The sequence below is a fragment of the Ammodytes marinus genome (assembly GCF_949987685.1).
Source record: "Ammodytes marinus genome assembly, chromosome: 5".
In the NCBI taxonomy this organism is placed as follows: domain Eukaryota; kingdom Metazoa; phylum Chordata; class Actinopteri; order Uranoscopiformes; family Ammodytidae; genus Ammodytes; species Ammodytes marinus.
The window spans coordinates 14,707,445-14,728,374 of record NC_137234.1 but is presented as its reverse complement, the minus strand read 5'-3'; the positions used below and the strand labels follow the sequence as shown (position 1 = coordinate 14,728,374).

Sequence of the window (20,930 nt, the reverse complement as noted above, 5' to 3'; positions counted from 1 at the left end):
AAAAAAAAAACACTTCCAGGCAAACACAGTCAGGCCAGAGAGCTGAACTGGTCAGAATCCTGGGTCAAGACAGATCATGGCCACCGTTCCCTTCAGCTGCCCTGGCATGGCGGAGAGACCGACCACAGTCCAAACAATAGGGGGGTAGGAGTCGACAGGCATCCCTGATGGTAGGGTAGCCTGAAAAGGATGGGCGATACCACATTTCCACCAACCCTGTACTTAGATCTGCTCTATGGATTTCATAATAAAAGGGCGCTTTGCTCCGTACAAACACAGAAACACACAGTTCCGTCCCTGTGAATAATGCTGAGTAGGGGGGTAAAGAAAGGCTTTTGTCTTTTCAGGCTGAACGTGGGCTGACCCCTGACCCTTGTGCGCCAGCCTGATCACAAGACAAACTCCCCGGCACTCCTGAGAGCTTCTCAGTTAGACTGTAGACCGCACAGTTACTGTAACCACAGGACTGCAATGATATCATCACCTCATCCTCACAGGGTTTCCCTCGTCCATTTCATTATCCTCTCCTCTGCCTTTATTCCAGTCAGATGTTTCATAGGGATCGTATTAGCTGCTACATAAGTTCATGATCAGGGTTCAGTATTTGCATTCTCACGGCTTAGAAGGCGACACATTTGCCTGTAGGACCAGACTTTAGATACTGTTAGATGAATTAAGAAGTAAAAGGAGGAAATTAAATGATAACAGAAGCATAGGTTTCTTCCCAATAAAGTGTTATGGCAGTAGATGCCATTCTGCATAGGCTAGCTATCATATCAAAGTACTAATTCATTGCAACTCATGTCCTCGTTACACTGTTGGTATAGGCCTACTGTTGCCAAATTCTTTATTTTTTAAATGTGTCACTATGTGTTTCAACTGTAATTGTTAGGCTATATTTATTAGATACATTGCATTTATGAAAGTGTTGTTACATTGTGTAGTGTATTATATGTGTAAATAATTGCTGTCTCATAATAAAAAACAAAAATAGTAATGTTTTTTTTTCTCTTTCTCGTAAAAAAGTTTTCATTGTATTTTATAATTCTTAATGGCAAATCCAAAGTCTTGTGGTGGATCCTTAGCCTTAACCAAAAATACCTATTATGACAGTCCATAAACAAAAAAATTATTAAAAAAAAGTGCAATTCGGTTTTACATAGGCCTATTATGACACAGTTTGCACACTTCAACTGACCCCCGAGACTCAACGCATGCTGGCTACGACCATATTCTTGTTTGCACTTTGACCGTTGGACAGTAGGCTACCGCCATCTTGTGGCTGCCTACTTGAAGTACATCAACAACAGTACGTTTTACTTCCGGGTCTTTTATATTTGAGTTTGTCTTACGTGGGGTTTGAGTGCTCGCTGCAGTCCAAACTTGCAGGTGTTATACTTGTCGTTTTCGTGATGTATGGGCAGCCTGTGCTGAAGAACAGGCGCACTCTCCTCGAGAGAGCAGAGAAATTCATCTCTGACATCTACTTCACTGACTGCAATCTGAGAGGACGGTAAGGCTGCTTTGTGAACTGAACGTTGAACTACAACAGCAAAGGCAACCATGCACGTAAATCACAGTGATGGCACATGATGCTGCTCACAGTTTTGTTTGTGTGTAGATTATCACCAGTTCAAACACACAAGAAAACTATAAATTGCTAACATATCATAGGCCTACAGTTTTCTCTCTGATATTAAATTCACACTGCCCTATCATATCGTTAAAATTAATGTATGCATAAAAGCAGTCCATATATTCATCAGCCCACATGCGCTACAGTCAGTAGGCTATTTGATTGCAAACTGCAGTCAGATCTAGTCAGAACATCATGAACAATGTGTATTAGTTTTTGTGGGTTTGAGATTTCCCCCTGAATTCAGGGTCTAAGATTAAATGCTATTAGAAATCCCCTTTGAGGAAAAAGTTTTGCTTTTTATTTTGGGTTCTATGTAAATAAGAATGGTTTCTTCTCTGCAGGCTCTATGGAGACTCTTGCCCGCTCGAGTCCATCTCCTCCTTTATGTCCTCCAAGCGGATCCCATTCACGGAAGCCGCGGAGCAGAACTTTGCACCTCATAAAGTGGGTGATACCTTTGGACCGACGTAAGTGATACCATCAGATTTATTGTATCCCCTGCGGAATCTTTTGTGGCCCTTTTTAAGATCTTGGCATTAACCCCAAGCTTGATTGACAGGTGGTGGACTTGCTGGTTTAAAGTGACCCTGAAGATCCCTAATTCCTGGAGAGGGAAAGAGGTTCACCTTCTGTGGGAGAGTGATGGAGAGGCGATGGTGTGGAGAGACGGGCAGCCAGTACAGGTGACGTAGCAGCACTTTTATTTGAATCGGAGGAGCAGATTATAGTGTAAAAAACACTACCCTTAACCCATGACTGGATTTCATATCGACATTTGGATTTGTAGGGCCTGACCAAAGACGGAGAAAAGACCAGCTACATTCTGTCTGACCGTCTGAAAGATGAGGAGCCACATAGGTCAGTTAACTATAACTAGCACACGTCATTGCTATTTCTGTAACCTTTACTGAGCTTTTTGGGAAGTTCTCAACTAAAATATTCATATCATATTTTCTCCTGTTCTTTTTTTAGTCTCACACTTTACATAGAGATGGCCTGCAATGGGCTTTTCGGTGCCGGCCAAGGTTCCATGATCGCAGCCCCAGATCCAAACAGGAAGTTTTCCGTACAGAAGGCTGAGCTGGTGGTATTTAACCGGGATGTACGAGAACTGATGACAGAGTTTGAGATGCTGGTCGACATCGTAAAGGTGCAGTCACACGAAAACGCTACATGCTGCTACATACAATGCCTTAGTTAGTTGCTTTCGTTTGAAGTTAAAACGAAAGCAAACTTGAACTCTCACAGGAACTCGGAGAGGGAGAGCAGCGAGGCTACCAGGCCCTCTTCACTGTCAACGAGATGGTGAACCTCTGCGACCCCCGCGACCCCAGCTCCTTCTCCAAAGCACACCAGCTGGCTCACAAGTTCTTCAGCCAGCGGAATGGAGACAGCCAGCACACTGTCCATGCCATGGGTCACTGCCACATAGACTCAGGTCTGTTTGATTTGTGTTGGTGAATTGGGTTGAGGGTCAATCCACAACACTTTTATGGGTATTGGAGAGTGTGTAAAACAGAAGGTGTCAACTTCCTTGTCAGATTTGCAGTCTTATTAAGTTATTCATTACTCTGTTTTTTTATTTATTTAAATAAGGATCTTGCCAATGTTTAGCTTATTTTGTTAAAGGCGAAATGGGGGTTGCTGTGTGGAAATAGTTTTGGTAGCAGTACTGAAACAAAGAAGATAATCTGGTCTATTTCTAAAGTAGAAAAATTTATTTGAAACTAAAGAAAATGCAAATCAAAAATTTCAGTATTACTATTTAGTCAAGTTAGTTATTATTTATGTATCTGCAGCCTGGCTGTGGCCGTACGAAGAGACAATTCGCAAGTGTGGCCGAAGCTGGGTGACAGTGATCCGTTTAATGGAGAAGAACCCGGAGTTTGTTTTCACTTGCTCTCAGGTAATTCCCAGCTAATAAGAGTTTCATATGAGCTAGAAAAGGTTTTTTCTACATATCTGAACAGTCGTCTTCAGTTTTGACCTTTATTTTGCTCTTGTCCAGGCCCAGCAGTTCCAGTGGGTAAAGAGCTGGTACCCTGGGCTCTACTCCCAGATTCAGCACTACGTCAAGAAAGGCCGGTTCATACCAGTTGGAGGAACGTGGGTGGAAATGGTAAACTGAAGAAAAAGAACAATACCACCAACCCCAGGCTGCAGACATAGAAACAAATGACTCACTTGTCTTGTTAACTAAACCGAATAGTATATCCATTATTGTCCTATGTTGAGATGACACTAATTACATTTGCCTGTCAGGATGGCAATCTGCCTTCAGGTGAGTCCATGGTCCGGCAGTTCCTGGAGGGACAGCGCTTCTTTAACCGCGAGTTTGGGATCCATTGCAATGAGGTAGGGATTCGTAAATAATCGACTATTTAACCTGAGTTGACCTCTCTGTATGTAATGTATTTTAAACCTTTTTCCACTTTCCAATCAAAATGCACAATATAAAGATATTTTCTCTGCTCTGTTAGTTCTGGCTTCCAGACACGTTTGGCTACTCGGCCCAACTTCCTCAAATAATGCAGGGCTGCGGCATTTCTAATTTCTTGACCCAGAAGCTCAGCTGGAACCTGGTGAACACCTTCCCTGTAAGTGAGGCACCCGGGGACGAAGTGAAAAGAAAACTTGAGTCAAAAAGTTTTTAGTTTTTACTTTAAATTTCAATTTGTTTCTCATAAGCACAACACCTTTTTCTGGGAAGGCCTGGATGGCTCCAAGGTTTTAACTCACTTCCCGCCAGGCAACTCCTACGAAATGAAAGGCAAGATCGAAGACGTGAGTTTGGTTTATGATACCAACAATGGATATGTTGAGTCTGTGATCAGCATATTTATATTCCTCACAAAGCATTCCCACTCATCTGGTGTGGTTTCTTCTGCCCACAGCTGGTGAAAACAGTGAAGAACAACAAAGACAAAGGCAGAGCCAACCACAGTGCTGCGCTGTATGGTTTTGGTGATGGGGGCGGGGGGCCCACCCAGCTGATGATAGACCGACTGCACCTGGTCCAGGATACAGATGGACTTCCCAGGTCAGTTCCTGTTCCACACCTAAACTCACCAGCAGTTACAGTGACCTAAAACCAAACTGGTCCGGAAACGTTTCCCACGCATAAACCAATCATGACAAGTTATATGTTTCCTGCACTGTGTGGGAATTCAAAAAGGTGTGTCAGCATCACGTAGGCAGTAGACTCTTCAAAGCTAGTTAAATGCAATAGGATATGAGTGATGTCTACTGAGGTCATTCAGTAGTGTTTTTTACAATACTAGTCCACGCAGTCACATCTTGAGTCAAGAATGAATAACAGAGAGATGTGTAACCAGAGAAGTCATTGCACACTTCCATATCAAGATCTTGTGTGTTTCTCAGGGTCCAGGCATCCAGTCCAGACAAGTTTTTCTCTCAGCTTCGGGCTGACTCAGCTCTGCTCTGTACGTGGACCGGAGAGCTCTTCCTGGAGCTGCACAACGGCACCTACACCACACAGGCTCAGGTAGAATAATAAATAACAAAAAATCCTCATTATTAAGAGGAGATTACATTTTGTAATGACAAAACCAATAGGATTTTTCTGAGAAAAGAGAAAAAAATCCAAGAACACAAATAGTATTCAAAAGAAGAAATAACAAGAACAGTATATATGCAAATTAAAATATCTCCATACATAATTTATGTATTATTTTGGGTTGGGAAATATAGTACAGTTTATTAACAGACCTGCTTTTACCAATCTTACTAACACTAACTTTTGTTTGTTTTTTAGATCTAAATCAATAACTATATTGTTTATACACAAGCACATATGCAGAGAGTGTGCATGATTACCAGTAACATCCAATAGAAACTAATAGTCTCACACAACACTACAAATGAGGGAAAAGGGGTCTTACTTGTGCATAAAGTATATGTTAGAAGTATTAAAACCAGCCCAATTGAACGGAACATAAAATGCACCTAACCAGCAATGTGTTCAAATCATTTAAAATGTTTGTACTGTTTAATCAAATGCAGTCCTTTATATCCCTCTCTGTTGTGTCCAGATTAAGCGAGGGAACCGCCAGTGCGAGACGCTGCTTCATGACATCGAGATCGTCAGCAGCTTGGCGCTGTGTCGTGACGGGACTTTTCAGTATCCTGTGGAAAAGCTGCAGGAGTTGTGGAGGTCCAGAAGCACATGTTAACATTGTAATGATGAGGATGACTAGAGGAATGCTCTTTGTTGTTAAAATTGGTTTCTTTGATTTTTTACCTTACAGGCTGCTTCTTCTGAACCAGTTCCATGACGTTATTCCGGGCAGCTGTATAGAGATGGTCGTGGAGGATGCCCTCCGGTATTATGAAGGTAAAGTTTACACTAGCTGTTTAATAAAATCAGAGCCCTATCGATGTGTTGTTTACCAAAATAAAATAACACTGGGTTTTCAGATATCCGAAGAGATGGTACTACATTGCTGCATGATGCCTGTGAAGCCCTGGGTTCGAAGGGCAACTCGTCTGCTGTGTTCAACTCTCTGCCATGGGAGCGCCACGAAGTCATCCAGATCCAAGATGGCGCTGGTAAACCTGGTCTGGGTATGTTACATATTTACAATATCTATGCTGTTGCCTTTCAAAAATGACAACAGCATTTCTGATGCCCTGTGGTATCCGTCATTCTTGCAGCTTTGGTGAGAGCTCCCAGCATCGGCTTGTCTCCTGTAAAAGACACACAGCCCGCGGCTTCGGTTTCTGTCACTTCTCAAGTAAGTTCCACAAACGGAGAGATCACTTAATTCATGTAGTTTTATTGTAATGTAACTTGGCCAACCGAGACGCTATGTGACGCTACAGGCCGACGGCACTGTCCTCATGGAGAACGGGATTTTACGGGCGGTCGTAAACAAAGATGGCACTTTGGCCTCGCTGAACTTGATCAACGCTAACAGGTGCTGTGCAATCACGTGTCCGTCTGAGTGTTTTCTACTACAGCATAGACATCAATGAATTAACATCTGTCTCACCGCTCTGTTGGTTTCAGAGAAGCCATCTCCGACGGCTGTAATGGGAACCAGTTTGTCATGTTTGATGATGTCCCTCTGTACTGGGATGCTTGGGATGTAATGGACTACCACCTGCAGACAAGGTCTCAGATCATTTGTTGTTACATCAATATTTTGCCACCTTGATACACATCGCAGGTGTAGATATACCATAACCTAACTAGGGACTAGAGATGGCTCTACTGGCTCCATATCTCGCATGTTTACATGTAAATGTTTATCAATATAAATAAATCTGAACTGCCCAATTGACCCTATAGGAAGCCGGTGCTGGAGGTGGTGCAGCCTATCCGGGTGGTGTCCTCTGGAGGGCTCAGAGGCAGTGTCAGCTTCACCCTCAGGATCAGTGATAAGAGCACCATCACCCAGGAGATTGTCATGGACGCCATGTGTCCCTACATCAAGTTCAACACAGAAGTACTTAATAACAGTTATATTTGAAGAAAGCTTGAGAATCACTGAGTATATAATCACAGTCTTCAATACCCAACATTGCATCCTCCAATTCCAGGTGAAGTGGGCAGAGTCACATAAGTTTCTTAAGGTGGAATTCCCAGTGCGAGTACGCAGCCCCAATGCCACCTATGAGATCCAGTTTGGCCATCTGCAGAGACCCACACACAGGAACACTTCATGGGACTGGGCCAGATTTGAGGTACCACACTTTACGACAACTTTGCAGGAATTGTTCGTCCTAACATACGCTGATCTCAACAAGTTTTTGGACAAAGCCCATTAGTGTACTTTTTTTTGGCCCTGTTTGCCGAAAAATGTCATAACTACTGGAAAAATGCTTTTCATTGTCTAAGACACTTTTTTTTTATATCACGGTCTCTTTCTCAGGTTTGGGGTCACAAATGGGCTGATTTGTCCGAGCACAACTTTGGAGTTGCGCTGCTGAATGACTGCAAATACGGCTATTCAGTCCACGAGAACACTATGACACTCTCCCTGTGAGGTTCCCCGCTGTTCACATATAACTGACAAAAATAAACAGTACAATTCAGTTAAACTAAATAAATAAAAAATCGGTAGTATCTAACAGTATATGTTTCTCTGTTTTAGGTTGAGAGCACCTAAGGCCCCAGATGCCAATGCAGACATGGGGACTCATCATTTCGCCTACGCAATCATGCCACACGCAGGTAGGATTTCATTTTTTTTTTTTTTAAATAGATTGTTTATAATAAACTTTAAAACTCTGACCATGGAATTTTTTATATATTTGCTATGTTGGAATAAAGGATCCTTCCAAGATGCCTCGGTCATCCAGAGTGCCTACAACCTCAACTGCCCTCTGAGGTCAATCCGGTGCTCTCCCGACACCGTGCCCTGGAGTGCTTTTTCCGTCAGCAGTGCAGCAGTCATCCTTGAGACCATTAAACAGGTATCCCATTAACTACTTAGCTTTGCATAGCTTGACTTGCTTGACCCACTCAGCCATGTTAATAACTGTTTACTGTATTTAACATAACAGGCCGAAGATAGGAAGGGGGCAATTGTAGTGCGGCTGTATGAGTCACATGGGAGCAGCGTGACCGCAACTCTGTGCACCACCCTTCCGATCAGGGAAGCCAGGCAGTGAGTAATTTTCTTTTTAATTGTTATGTGTATTTGTTATTGTTTGCATTTTATTCTAAGAACAAAACTTCCCTCCCAATTTTCAGTTGCGATCTCTTGGAGAGACCCGACCCCACCCAGCCGGCACACATCACGTCAGAGGGAATCACTCTGAACTTCAAACCCTTTCAAATCGTTTCACTTCTCCTCGTCCTGTGATTCATATGGCATTCTGTTTTTGTTAACCAAGCATCTGGTTATTCCCAAATTGAATATTAATACAACACTTTGGTTATAAAAAGGTTATATATTCTGCATCTTTTTTTGAGCAACTCATAGATGGTTGATGATAATGTGATTACCCTACATCAATTCAATAAACAGTTGGAAAACCTCTTATGAAAAATGTTTTATTTATAAAAATAGAAACAAAGGTATTAAAACAAGCCCGTCTCATATAGTGGTTCCTCCCTATTTGCTGTTCTGTCTGGTCACTCTCGCACTCCGTCTCTGTGCACCTGCAAACAAGGATGACAATGAGATTAAGAATCCTTTTTAAAATACCCGTTTCCCTTTGAGAGATCATCATGAGCTCACCTGCAGTTGTTGGCTGTGCACTACTGCCCTTCTTGCCACGTCCGGTTGATCTCTTTTCATGCTGAGGTGTGTTTGTTTCGGTCTTTGTTCTCAACTTGGATCCGGCTTCCTTCGGTCGTGCAACCTTTTCTTTCTTTGGCGTTTTGGTTTCCTGCTTGATCACCTTTTTTCCCTTTGTTTTGCTTTGGGAGCGACTTCTGGCCCCCTAATGGAATCAAGCTGGTGTTAAGAGCTATATGGAGATACATAGTTTCCCCAGCAAAAAAACAAACAAACATGTTCCTACCTTTTTCTTGGCCGTGTAATCATGGTCAACTTCTTTCTTTGCTCTCTTCTTTGCCTTGGGTGACTTTGAATCTGTTGCGTGACAAAATATCAAACATCTGGTTTAGGCTGATTCATCCACTCTTGTCAGATTACATTTTAGCTGAAGTTCTCAGTTTCATGGATTCAAAGTCTGACATACCTTTCGGGGCCATGGGTCCTGGATCTCCCTGAAATGAGAGAAGTGGAGCATTATTACCAGTGATATATTAAATTCCATGCCAGTAATAAACGCATGGGGAATTTTCCTCAAACTCACAGTAAACCACATTGTTCTGCCATTGTGGTCCCGGATAGATTTCATTCCATCCACATAGTAACACTGCAGCCATGCCCGAAAGTCAGTGTAGTCAGCTTTCTCTGGGTCGTAACCCTTTCCACCTGAGTCACAAAATGTGTCCAAAACAAGAAAACATAACAGTATTGAGTTACCTCTAGAGTAAGATAAAAAAAAATCTTTGAGTTGAGTTTAAAGTTGGATTACACACTTGATAACCCACCTTGATTCACCACCTCCAGAGGAACTGTGTGGCACAGTCTGAGCAGGTCACCCGCCTCCTCTTTCACTCTCTCTTTTTGAGTTCTGTCAGAGGTCTAGAAGAGAAAGGCACTGTTAGATAATGCAAAGCGGTCAGGGTCGAGCATGTGCTGGTCTGAAAATAGTTCTCCCACACCTTTGCGTTTGTGATCCCGTTTTTCACAGCCTTCTCATCTTCGCAGAAATCTTCTGACTCAAGGCCTTCCAGTACGCTCCTGGCAGCCACAAAGGGCGGAATGTTCAACCTGAAAACGATAAAGGACAATTCTTTTGTATAACAAGACGGCTCTTTTGTATTCAGTGTGCGTGTGAATCAGAATAGCATGCCTCCTCACGGGAAGTGAGAGAAGCAAAACAAACCTAGGAATGAAAGAAAGCCATTCATTTCATATCTGAGAAAAAACAAACCTTGAAACTTATGAGGTCTTCTATTGTGCTGTGTTTCAGTCACAACATTTTCGACAATGCAACACGTTGGTCTTTGAAAAAAAACTTAAACCTCGAAGGATAAACTTTCCAGGAGATAACGGAGTTTGAATAGTCTTCCTTGTCTGTCCTTAATTCATGAATTATCATAGGTCTTTTTTGCAAAACTTTTATTTGTTGCCTGTTGTTCCCTAACCTTTTGTTCTTTGTAACCACAAGTTGCATCCAGAAAACAATGCAAATGCAAACTAGGCATATAAATGTTTGTTGTCTTGCTGTTAAGTGTTAACATTTAAAACTGATCAGGGATGAACTAGTGATGTATAATTTTCTCTTCCCATACTGATTCCTCACCTCAGGCTATCTGCCGTAACCCAATACCAATCCAATACCAGAGCTTTCTTTACCCCAAAACTTGAGATAAGTGTACCTCACTGCTTTGGGGTCATAACTAGTTACACAAAATATTCTCTAATGGGATTAGTCAAACTAAAACCACAATTATAGCATTTTAATAATACATATTTGAGGTTTTCCTCAAAACTAAAAGGCCACATATTCACTAGTTCTCAAACTTGAAGATATGCTGTTTTGTATGTCATTTTTTTATAGTAAATTTGATATCGTCTTGGTGTTAGACTCTTTGCCAAACAAAACATATCGTTTTAGTTCCAGTGCATCCCTAATACATGGCCTGCATAAATTGTTATATGGATACATCGGAGTGTTTGTGCATGTGTATCACCTGAAAAGGATTTCAGCCCTCAGGTAATTCCCGATACCGTTGAAGTACTTCTGATTGAGCAGAACCTCACAAATGGGCCTGTCGAAGGCCCGTTCGGACAGGTGGGACACAACGTTCTCCCTGCAAAATGATGAAGTGGTCAGTGATGATTATGATGATTTGGTTGGGCAGGGGGACACAAATTAAACTGCCAGTGTTGTCGTCACAGACCTAAATCTTTGGTACTCAAACATGATGCAGGGCCCTCGGTCTGCCTGCCACGTCCCACTGGGCACCCACTTGCCAAACCTGCGTGCATCCACAAAGCTCAGCACTCTGCAGGGCTTCTCGGTGGAATAGAAACGCAGGTGGGCATGTTTGGGCAGCTCATCCTCTGTGGTGAAGCGGAAAAAACCTGACATCCCGAAGCGAAAGACGACGTCAATGGGTTGGTCCGCCTCTCCTGACTTCGCTCTCCGTTTCGGATCGTCACTCTTCATTGGGGTCAGCGTGAGCTTCACTTCCTTCCCCCTGGAAGTGGCTGTGATGCGATAGGCCTCGCAGGTGAAGGGCACATCGGGACTCTTGCTGACCTCGGATTTTCTAACCGGTCCAGTGAACACCACTCCATCACACTTCCTGTTCACGAAAAGGCTGGCGAGGTGGAGCTCTGGTCCCTCTGGCATCTTGTTGGAACAAATTGGAAGCTGTGCTGAAACAAAGTGGCAGAGGAAAAGATTCAGGGCTGTTCGTTCCTGCTACCTTTAAAGTCACTGAGTAATATGTGTCAGATTTGACATTTGACTACTTGTAGTCCATTGCTTATGTTTCATGTTAATCAAAGGGTGGTAGGTTGTGTGTTGGGTGGACTTGGGTTAACACAGTATTTAAATAATCTTTAAAAAAAAAGACACAAAAATCCCATTATGCATGCAGCCTCAAACCATCATCCACTTCCTACCCAGACAGTGGTCTTATCACACCACACACCCTGCCAAGGACACACAATAAGACAGTTTTAAAACCTTCAACATCCTCCTTGTGCTAAGTGTATATTGTCAACAATTTGACTCAGTCTTAACAAGGATTTTGTGAATTGCACAGGTAAGGGGGAAAGGTAAACTGCTTAGCACACTCTGGACTGGAGTCAGACTTGGTGTTTACATTGTTTTTCGAGGTGCATCAAGAGGATAAACAACTTACCGAAACCAGGAAATGGACCTCACCGTTGATAAACGAGTCACTTTAACATAAATAAAAGTGGTCTCACTCCTCTCTGCAGGGCTGCTGCTTTGAGCATGCACGCCACTTACCTACAGGCTTGCACAACATGAAATCGTGTTACCAAACAACTGTGTGTTGTGTAATCGCTACTACGGCTCAACGTGGGACCATTCGTTTATTCGCAAATGTCGCGAGATCTCCACGCTTCCCACGCTCGTATCTATTATATCAGGTATGGCACTTTCCTTTCTCATACTTCTTGATACACGCAGATTATTTTGTCATGTTTTCTAACAATATTTTGATAACAGTGAAAATCCAGCGCGGTTTTTTACCCTTTCAACAGACGAACTGTAGAAATAACAGGAGCGTCGAGGCCCTCCCAGTGCATTTACAGATGTCAATACAGTGGTTGGGATATGTAGGCGATATTGCATGCAAAGTTCGACAACAGGAAAATAAGTAGTACGCCTATTTATTTCAATATATTAAAGTCATATGTTGCCTTGCAAAATAGTTGACGAAAAAAAAATACTAAAATGACAAAATTAAACAATTCCATGCTTTTTTAAATTTTCTTATGCGAAATTGAAGTGTACTAATGAATCCAACTTCACTGAATGCAACCCCCCCCCCAGTCACGAACACACTTCCTATTAGGGTAAGTATTAGCCAAGGACTTCATGGCGTCGTGAACATATTTTATTTTGTTATATTTAAGCACATGAATGTTAAACACAAATTATAATAAAAATGTGTGAATAAATATACAGCATTTCCCGAAAAAGTCCATTCACAATTCTTGTTTACTTGTTTAGTGACAAATCACCCAGTCTGGAAATCATTTTGAGCAATTATTACTGTAATGTGGTAGAAAAGTACAACTAAATATCAGTCAATTCAAATAAGGAATGAGCCATACACATGACATTTGATATGACTAAATTCATACAAAAATGTAACTGTACAATGTGTAAGTATGGCACTTTTGGCAGCCTCTCAGCTTCATCATTGCATGGTCCACTCTTCACTGCAGTGCATTCATCCTGGCCTGGGCCTGTTTGAGCTCTGTAGGAGCACACAAAGGGAAAGTAATTATGATAACAAATATTAAAATGCGAGAACTAAGAGTAACAAACTGCTATTTGACTTGATGCACAACTAACCTGCCAGGAGGACTCTGAACTTGTCTGCAGAAACAGAAACAACAGTGGTCTCTGTGGAGTCTGACTCCGCTCCTTGTGTCTGCAGCTTAAGCTGAATCATTGGTGCATTCACCTCCCTCAGTTCACTGGAGCTCAAAGTGTAATCAATGCGCCACGACACGGCCTCCAGTCGCCCCACTGAAAGTCATAACACAGCAGAATTGATGGCAGCCCTCAGTCAGCGTCCTTGCAGAAGACAGCTCTCATCATCAGTTACATTTTCCTTCCTCTTAAAAAAGGGCAAGACAGACCTAAAATACTCACATCTCAGGCTCGTCTCTCTCAGCTTGTCTTGCAGTGCAGAGTGCTTGTCTTCATACGATTTGCAGAGCCCTGTTGTGTGTTCTGAAAGAATATGTGTGTCGGTAATTAAGTGCAAAATCACATTATAGCATTCAACACACTGTTAGTAGAAGTGCCATGACAGTACATTAGCCAAATCATTAGAGAGAGAAAAGAATAGCCACTTGGTAATTGATAAGTAGTTACCTTCTATCAAATAAAATCAATTTCTTTCGTCACAGCATTTGAAGGTCACAAATGATGCTCATTTTCAGGTTAAAAATCATAATTTATGTTTTACTAGAAACTGTCTTCATGATGTAGGTTGCAAACAAACCTTTATATTTCTCACAGTGCCTTATTACCATACTTTAGGGGTCTCTAGCATAGATAGTATAATATAAGGTCTCTAGTCACACACAGGACCCATATTAATGTTGAAAAACAATGAAAAGGTGCATTTTATTACTTTAAATGGCAGGGATTCAGCTGTGATTGTTAAGTATTACTAATGCATCTCAAACCACACACACACCACCAATCAGCGCTGTCCGCCCTGTACTTTGTCAATGTTATGTGTCCCCTTTAAGAGCCAGCTAAGTGCAGGTTTTCATTGTGCTCACAATAAACAATAGACAAGTATATGATGCGGTAACCTCCAAAAATAACACAATAGGCTGTGATTTGGGAAATGTATTTCTGAACATGAGGCAATTGTATGCGTCATGACCTTATATTATACTATATATGGTCATGACCTGTGTTTCCTTTTGTATTTAGATTTTACCTTCTTGAAATCCTCTTCCGATTCTAATCAAAAAATAAGTAAAAGTTTAATATTTAAAAAAGTGCAAACCTCTGTATTGAAGAGCCTTTGGTTGTCTGAAAGCCATGTGTATCTGCCCCACATGCTGTAGTTAATGTACGCATTGCCTTATTACAAGCAGTTTGTCCTTAGTCTTGGCACATGTGTTATTACAGCGCAACATGATCATAATTTTAATACCAAACAGTTGAATCCCCAGTGGACTAACCTTTAGGCAGACCCAACTGCTGCAGCTCACTGGACAGAGATTCACTGTCGACATCATGCTTTGCTGCACTAGAGAAAATGAAGCTGAGCACTGCCACGCTAGCTTTGATGTCTCCGCTCTCTGCAAGATGAATAGAATGGAATTCATATTATTCCGTCAATTATGAATACATTTCATATAATAAAGGATGCAAGTGAAATTAAAAGTGTGTGTGTGTGTGTGTGTGTGTGTGTGTGTGTGTGTGTGTGTGTGTGTGTGTGTGTGTGTGTGTGTGTGTGTGTGTGTGTGTGTGTGTGTGTGTGTGTGTAGTATATGAGTTAGATGTAAATGCAGTACCAACAGTAGTGGAATATAAATATATGTTTTCTGTTTTGCAGTTAGGCTGACTTTCATAACAGTTTTGTGCTCAAGGAAATTGAAGAAGCCTTATCGAACAGTTAGGATCATACCCTCTGATAGTGAGGAAATTAAGTTTTAGGGAAGTGACAGCAAGGACGAATCTATCCCAGGTTTGACTCATTCAGCAATACAATACTAGTCTACAGCCAATGTATTACTCCTGGAATAACTCGTAAATAGAATAACTGATATACAAATTAATTTTAAACAGAATATTGGAACCAAGTGTAAGTTGGAAGTAAGGAGTAGAAGAAAATAAGAAAAGTGCGATGATCCGCCAAATTAAAATATGAAGAAATTAAAAACAACCTCAGGTTAAAAATAAACCAGAAGATGTTACTCAGCTATACATACCATGATGGACAATGACAAACAATTTTGAACATTGATACATTATCAGAGAGCCTTAATCTTCCAAACAAATGAAAAATCATTAAATGTTTGGTAGAGGTAGAGTCATATTAAGCAGGCCCTTTATTTGTAATGGAGTAGCCTATATCTATACTGTGGTTTTGCTACTTTTGTAAAAGTAACAGCATTAGGGGGACTTACCAAACTTGGCATCTGCAGTAAGCTTTCCAACCTTGTCATACTAATACAAAGAAAAGACAGCACTGATCAGTGTGAGCGAAAACCCTATGTAACTAGAAGTAAATCTATGGGAAACTACTTTTCAATCTTACATCAATGCCCTCCCCGAGCAAATCCTTCAGCACTTGGGCACAGAGGAGTTTCACTTTAACGCTTGACTGATACATTAAAGAGGCAGAAGACACATGTATTACATAGTATCAAAAGCAACAACTATAGACTCACATTGAAAAACACATAAATGCATTCTTATTTAAGTGTTGGACCTTTAGAAATACTCACAATCTTCGCTAATGTGCTAATTTCGGCAAGTACCCAGTCTGGGCAGTCCAAATCTCCACAGAAACGGAACCGCTACAACCGACAAGACATCACATATGTTGTTTTTGTGAGTACTTAAGCAATAGTCATTAAACACTGTACAGCTAGCGCTTATTATAGGCTACCCATCTTTTAAAAGCTACTATAGCTTAGCCTGTTAGCTAGCCAAAATACGGACTGAAAAGCAACAACGTTTAGTTAAATGAATACCCAAGACATTAATAAATCATGAACTTGACATGTCCTATAGTAAAGCGTGCGTCTTAATAAGTTAACGAGTGTGAAATAATACGACAATGAAAAGTGTTTACCATGGCTGTCAGTCAGCTGAGCAGTAACAGGAGGAGCGCGTGAACAGGAAGTACTCGGCTTCCTCACATCTGATTGGACGAGGGAAAGACCGTTTCTCAGCACGCGCAGCTGATGGTCACGCTTATGTTGACAACTCCTGTTAAACACATATTTCTTTATTTGCAATACTGTCCTATAAAATCATCGTTAATTGTTTAAAAGCATACTTAACATTGATTGTCTTATTATCTTAATACTGTTGTACTTGTCCTACGTTTGTCAGAGTTGCTTGGGTCTTTAGAGATCCCAGTATAGCCTACAACTTGGTGAAATACAACCTTAGATATTCTCCATCTGTGATTGATTGGTGTTAACAATAGCCTATTTTAATATGTACGCTACAAGGCAAGGCAAGGCAAGTTTATCTATATAGCACAATTCAAACACAAGGCCACTCAAAGTGCTTTACAGGGGCAAGATTAAAATACATAAAACACATTAGAAGACATTTAAAAGCGAATGAAAAGAAGTAAAACATTTAAATTAAATAAAAAGTACAGGTTAAAATGGAAACAGAAAAGTCTTGACTCGATTTAAAAGAACTGAGGGTTGCAGCAGACCTCAAGTTTTCTGGGAGTTTGTTCCAGATATTTGGTGCATAAAAACTAAAAGCTGCTTCTCCTCGTTTAGTCCTAACTCTTGGGACTGTAAGTAAACCTGTCCCAGACGACCTAAGGGCTCTGGACGGTTCATAACGTATCAGCAGATCAGTAATGTATTTTGGCGCTAAACCATTTAGTGCTTTATAAACCAACATCAGTATTTTGAAATCAATTCTTTGAGTGACAGGAAGCCAGTGTAAAGACCTCAGAACTGGGGTAATGTGATCCACTTTTTTGGTTCTAGTGAGGACTCGAGCAGCAGCGTTCTGAATTAGCTGAAGCTGTCTGATAGATTTTTTTGGAAGGCCTGCAAGGACACTGTTACAGTAGTCAAGTCTACTAAAGATAAATGCATGGACAAGTTTTTCTAAATCTTGCTGAGACATAAGTCCTTTAATTCTTGATATGTTTTTAAGGTGGTAGTATGCTGACTTATTAATTGATTTAATGTGTTTCCTGAAATTCAAGTCGGAGTCTATGGCAACACCAAGATTTCTGGCTTGGTGTGTGGTTTCCAGCATAACAGATGTAAGCTGTGCGCTGACTTTTAATTGTTCATCTTTGGCACCAAAGACAATTACCTCAGTTTTGTCGCTGTTCAATTGAAGGAAATTTTGGCACATCCAATCATTGATTTGTTCAATGCACTTACTCAGTGCTTGTATCGGGCTGTAGTCTCCTGTTGATATGGTTATGTAAATTTGTGTGTCGTCTGCATAATTATGGTAGCATAATTTGTTCTTATTCATAATCTGAGCTAGTGGGAGCATGTAGATGTTAAACAGAAGAGGCCCAAGAATGGAACCTTGGGGGACCCCGCATTCAATATGTGTCCGCTCAGATGTGAAATTGCCTATTGACACATAGTCTCTGTCCTTTAAGTAGGATTCAAACCAGTTTAGTACAGTTCCAGAGAGTCCAACCCAGTTTGCTAGTCGATCTAGTAATATGCTGTGGTCAACTGTGTCAAAAGCGGCACTGAGATCCAGTAAAACTAAAACAGAACTTTTGCCACTGTCTGTGTTTAAGTGGATGTCATTGAGGACCTTAACCAGAGCAGTCTCAGTGCTGTGGTGTTGTCGAAATCCTGACTGGAAAACATCAAAGCAGTTGTTCATTGCTAAGTAGTTATTTAGCTGTTGATAAACAGCTTTTTCAATGATTTTGCTTAAAAATGGTAGGTTAGATATGGGCCTATAATTGTTCATGAGCGATGTATAGATTGTTCTTTTTTAGGAGTGGCTTGAGGACTGCTGTTTTCAGGGCCTGTGGGAATACACCTGTCCGAAGGGACATGTTGACAATTTGTAGAACATCTGAGGCCATACAGCTAAAAACAGTTTTAAAGAAGCCTGTGGGAAGAATGTCAAGGCAACAGGAGGAGGAGTTCAGGTGTTGTATAATGTCCTCCAGGTTTTTGTGGTTTATCAGATAAAATTGTGTCATTGCATTTGGATTGATTTTAAGTGGGCATAGCGATGACACATATGTTGAACTTTGTATTGATGCAGTGACAGCTTGTCTAATTTTGTGAATTTTCTCAGTAAAGAAGGAGGCAAATTCATTGCAGGCCCTCGTGGAGAGATGTTCAGACGCTACTGACACAGGAGGGTTTGTTAATCTGTCGACAGTAGCAAACAGGGCACGTGCATTGTTGTTGTTTTTGGTGATGATGTCAGAAAAGAAAGACTGCCTTGCACTTTTCATCTCTGAGTTAAAAGTGCAAAGTTTCTCTTTGAAGATGTCATAATGAACCTGGAGATTTGTTTTTCGCCACCTGCGTTCTGCTTTACGGCACTCTCTTTTTTCTATTCTGACCTGCGGGGCATTTCTCCAGGGAGATCTTTTCTTACCAGAGACAACCTTCATCTTAGTGGGCGCAATAGCATCTATAACACTTGTAATTTTGCCATTAAAGTTGTCTAAAAGCTCATTAACTGAGTTACAGGGGAGGGGTGGTATTAAAGAAAATGCTTGAATAAATGTTTCACTGGTATTTTCTGTAATATACCGTTTTTTGATTACTTTTGATTGATCAGTTGTGTGCACAGACATTTTACTCTCAAAAAATAAACAGGAATGGTCTGAGAGGGGACCTATATCTGCCACTGTTACGTCTGAAATGTTCATTCCTCTGGAAATGATAAGGTCCAGAGTGTGCCCTTTGTTATGAGTTGGTTTGTCAACATGCTGATTTAGTCCAAAGTTGTCAAGGACACAGCACAGTTCTTTCGCACATCTGTCCTCGGGTTTGTCGATATGAATATTTAAGTCTCCAACAATTAATACACAGTGAAACTCAATACAGATTACAGACAGCAGCTCAGAAAGGTCATCTAAAAAGCTTGTATTTTATTGTGGTGGCCGGTAGATATTGATGAAAATAGCTCTAGAGGCTGAATTTAACTGGAGAGCCACATACTCAAATTAATCAAAATTTCCATAAGACATCTTTTTGCATTGTAGAGATTCTTTAAACAAAATAGCAACACAACACAATCTCTCTCATATTTCACATTTGTCTATTTGGATTGATCTTATTGCATCATATGTCAGACAGTAGTAGCCTACCTGGGCTATGTTAAATAACACATCAATTCACATTTCATGTTTGTAAATGCCTTTTCAGCTAAATAGGTAATTGTTCATGCATATGAATTTTTTTTTCTTATTTGGTGTAAAGTAGGCCTATTCTTGCTAGCTGTATTTTGCAGCCTTCTTAAAATTGTGCACCTCTTTTTATTGAAGTTATGAAAAAATGTGTTAAAAGGTGGAAAGGGTTGGTTAGGGTGCTGCTCTTCAGTGTTATGTTACCTTAAAACACGGCAACATAATAAAAAGTACGCACCCGTTCAGAAGTAAGTTTACTCCACTAGAGATGAAGATCAACTTGATCGTGTCTGCATAGAACATCATCTCCCAGTCACTGAAAATATGTTGGTTTATCTGAGCATGTAAGATTTTCAATCAATATATTAGAAGATCCTTTGCTAAATGCAAAGAGACCGAGGAGTTTATATTTAGACTGGACTCAAAACAATTTCTCATTATACAATAAAAAGCTAAAAACCAAATTAGCACGAAGGCCTATATACCTGCAACGTTGTGCTAATGGTTAAATAATACATATTCCTTCAGGGATTAATGTTTAGTAGCCTGGTCCTACCAGACCATCGTAGGCTACTTCATTTCATTTGTACAGAAGACTACTGAAGGGAAATTAAAATTGAGCGGAACTAAGTAGGCAGGCGGTGCCAGGCTAAAGAGTGGAAGGGGAAATATATCAGTCAGTCTGTAAAGATCAGATAGCCTAAGTCAGCAGATCCATTAGACAGGGATTGGTTTCCAAGGCAGGATGACCTGGCGGTAGCCTACTTTATATCAATAAATAAGTAGGCTACTTCAGGCTCTGTTACTGTATAGATCAGAGCTAATGTCCTTGGTGTGGAAAATAAGATGAGATTTCATTTATATTAATGATTATCACATTGTATCTTCTTGCTGCAGTTATTTTTGTCATTTGTCAATTTGTATTTAAATTGCATTTTTCTTTGACTGTCATACACATTTTTAAATATGGATCTGTCACTTTAGTTTTTCCTTCCATATAGTCTCCAGCATTATTTTTCTTTTCTATTCAATTAAATTACTTATTGCTTTACAGACAAGTTCACTGTGGTTCACAACTACTTATACATTTTATTATTATTATTCTTTCGGACAATTCCACCAATACACAATTTTACTTCATACATCTTACTTTGTGTTGTCCGAAGGGTGACGGAAGAAGCCAAAGGCTTATCAGGTCCCGCCCCCATGAACTCCCTGTATAGGCCTAATTACATTTTATTTCATGTTGTTTTATAACCTATTGCAATTAAAAAGTCCCCCATATAGGCTAGTCTACTCTCTTTATTGGCCTACTTATTTGTTGTGCGTTACACAACTCACTTCGTTAGTCTTTATTTAACAAGTTGATAAATGGGAGCGAGCAACACTGGGTTACGTTACGTAGGTATTAGGCTATTCTGTAGGCCTTTATGCAAAACAGTGCTTCAGATT

At 40.7% G+C, this 20,930-nt stretch overlaps 3 protein-coding genes across 4 annotated transcripts; 1 reads left to right on the top strand and 2 right to left on the bottom strand.

Moving 5' to 3' along the window:
- Nucleotides 1-1,359: 1,359 nt before the first annotated feature.
- Nucleotides 1,360-8,608, top strand: man2c1 (mannosidase, alpha, class 2C, member 1). The gene is made up of 26 exons (XM_080027584.1): nucleotides 1,360-1,513; nucleotides 1,981-2,106; nucleotides 2,199-2,322; nucleotides 2,427-2,497; nucleotides 2,612-2,789; nucleotides 2,888-3,077; nucleotides 3,439-3,545; nucleotides 3,648-3,758; nucleotides 3,902-3,994; nucleotides 4,120-4,236; nucleotides 4,328-4,423; nucleotides 4,534-4,679; nucleotides 5,021-5,144; nucleotides 5,692-5,813; nucleotides 5,908-5,993; nucleotides 6,077-6,223; nucleotides 6,314-6,393; nucleotides 6,482-6,576; nucleotides 6,669-6,773; nucleotides 6,951-7,107; nucleotides 7,202-7,345; nucleotides 7,534-7,643; nucleotides 7,756-7,835; nucleotides 7,935-8,077; nucleotides 8,168-8,271; nucleotides 8,358-8,608. Exons 1-26 carry the CDS (start codon nucleotides 1,413-1,415, stop codon nucleotides 8,467-8,469), a joined length of 3,069 nt encoding a protein of 1,022 aa, XP_079883710.1. The 5' UTR covers nucleotides 1,360-1,412; the 3' UTR covers nucleotides 8,470-8,608.
- A 41-nt stretch (nucleotides 8,609-8,649) lies between these two features.
- neil1 (nei-like DNA glycosylase 1) lies at nucleotides 8,650-12,193 on the bottom strand. 2 transcript variants are annotated; one of them, XM_080027305.1, is made up of 10 exons: nucleotides 12,063-12,193; nucleotides 11,091-11,571; nucleotides 10,881-11,000; nucleotides 9,846-9,954; nucleotides 9,660-9,765; nucleotides 9,431-9,552; nucleotides 9,314-9,341; nucleotides 9,134-9,204; nucleotides 8,848-9,052; nucleotides 8,650-8,768 (listed from the first exon to the last, which is right to left on the bottom strand). In XM_080027305.1, the coding sequence occupies exons 2-10, from the start codon at nucleotides 11,543-11,545 to the stop codon at nucleotides 8,722-8,724; spliced, it is 1,263 nt and encodes a 420-aa protein (XP_079883431.1). In that variant the 5' UTR covers nucleotides 11,546-11,571; nucleotides 12,063-12,193; the 3' UTR covers nucleotides 8,650-8,721. The 2 variants fall into 2 exon arrangements, with proteins under 2 accessions (XP_079883431.1, XP_079883432.1); XM_080027306.1 differs by having other exon boundaries at nucleotides 9,672-9,765.
- A 574-nt stretch (nucleotides 12,194-12,767) lies between these two features.
- On the bottom strand, nucleotides 12,768-16,272 carry commd4 (COMM domain containing 4). The gene is made up of 8 exons (XM_080028343.1): nucleotides 16,227-16,272; nucleotides 15,877-15,948; nucleotides 15,687-15,752; nucleotides 15,556-15,595; nucleotides 14,605-14,724; nucleotides 13,553-13,633; nucleotides 13,250-13,426; nucleotides 12,768-13,151 (listed from the first exon to the last, which is right to left on the bottom strand). Exons 1-8 carry the CDS (start codon nucleotides 16,227-16,229, stop codon nucleotides 13,111-13,113), a joined length of 600 nt encoding a protein of 199 aa, XP_079884469.1. The 5' UTR covers nucleotides 16,230-16,272; the 3' UTR covers nucleotides 12,768-13,110.
- Between the last annotated feature and the right edge of the window lie 4,658 nt (nucleotides 16,273-20,930).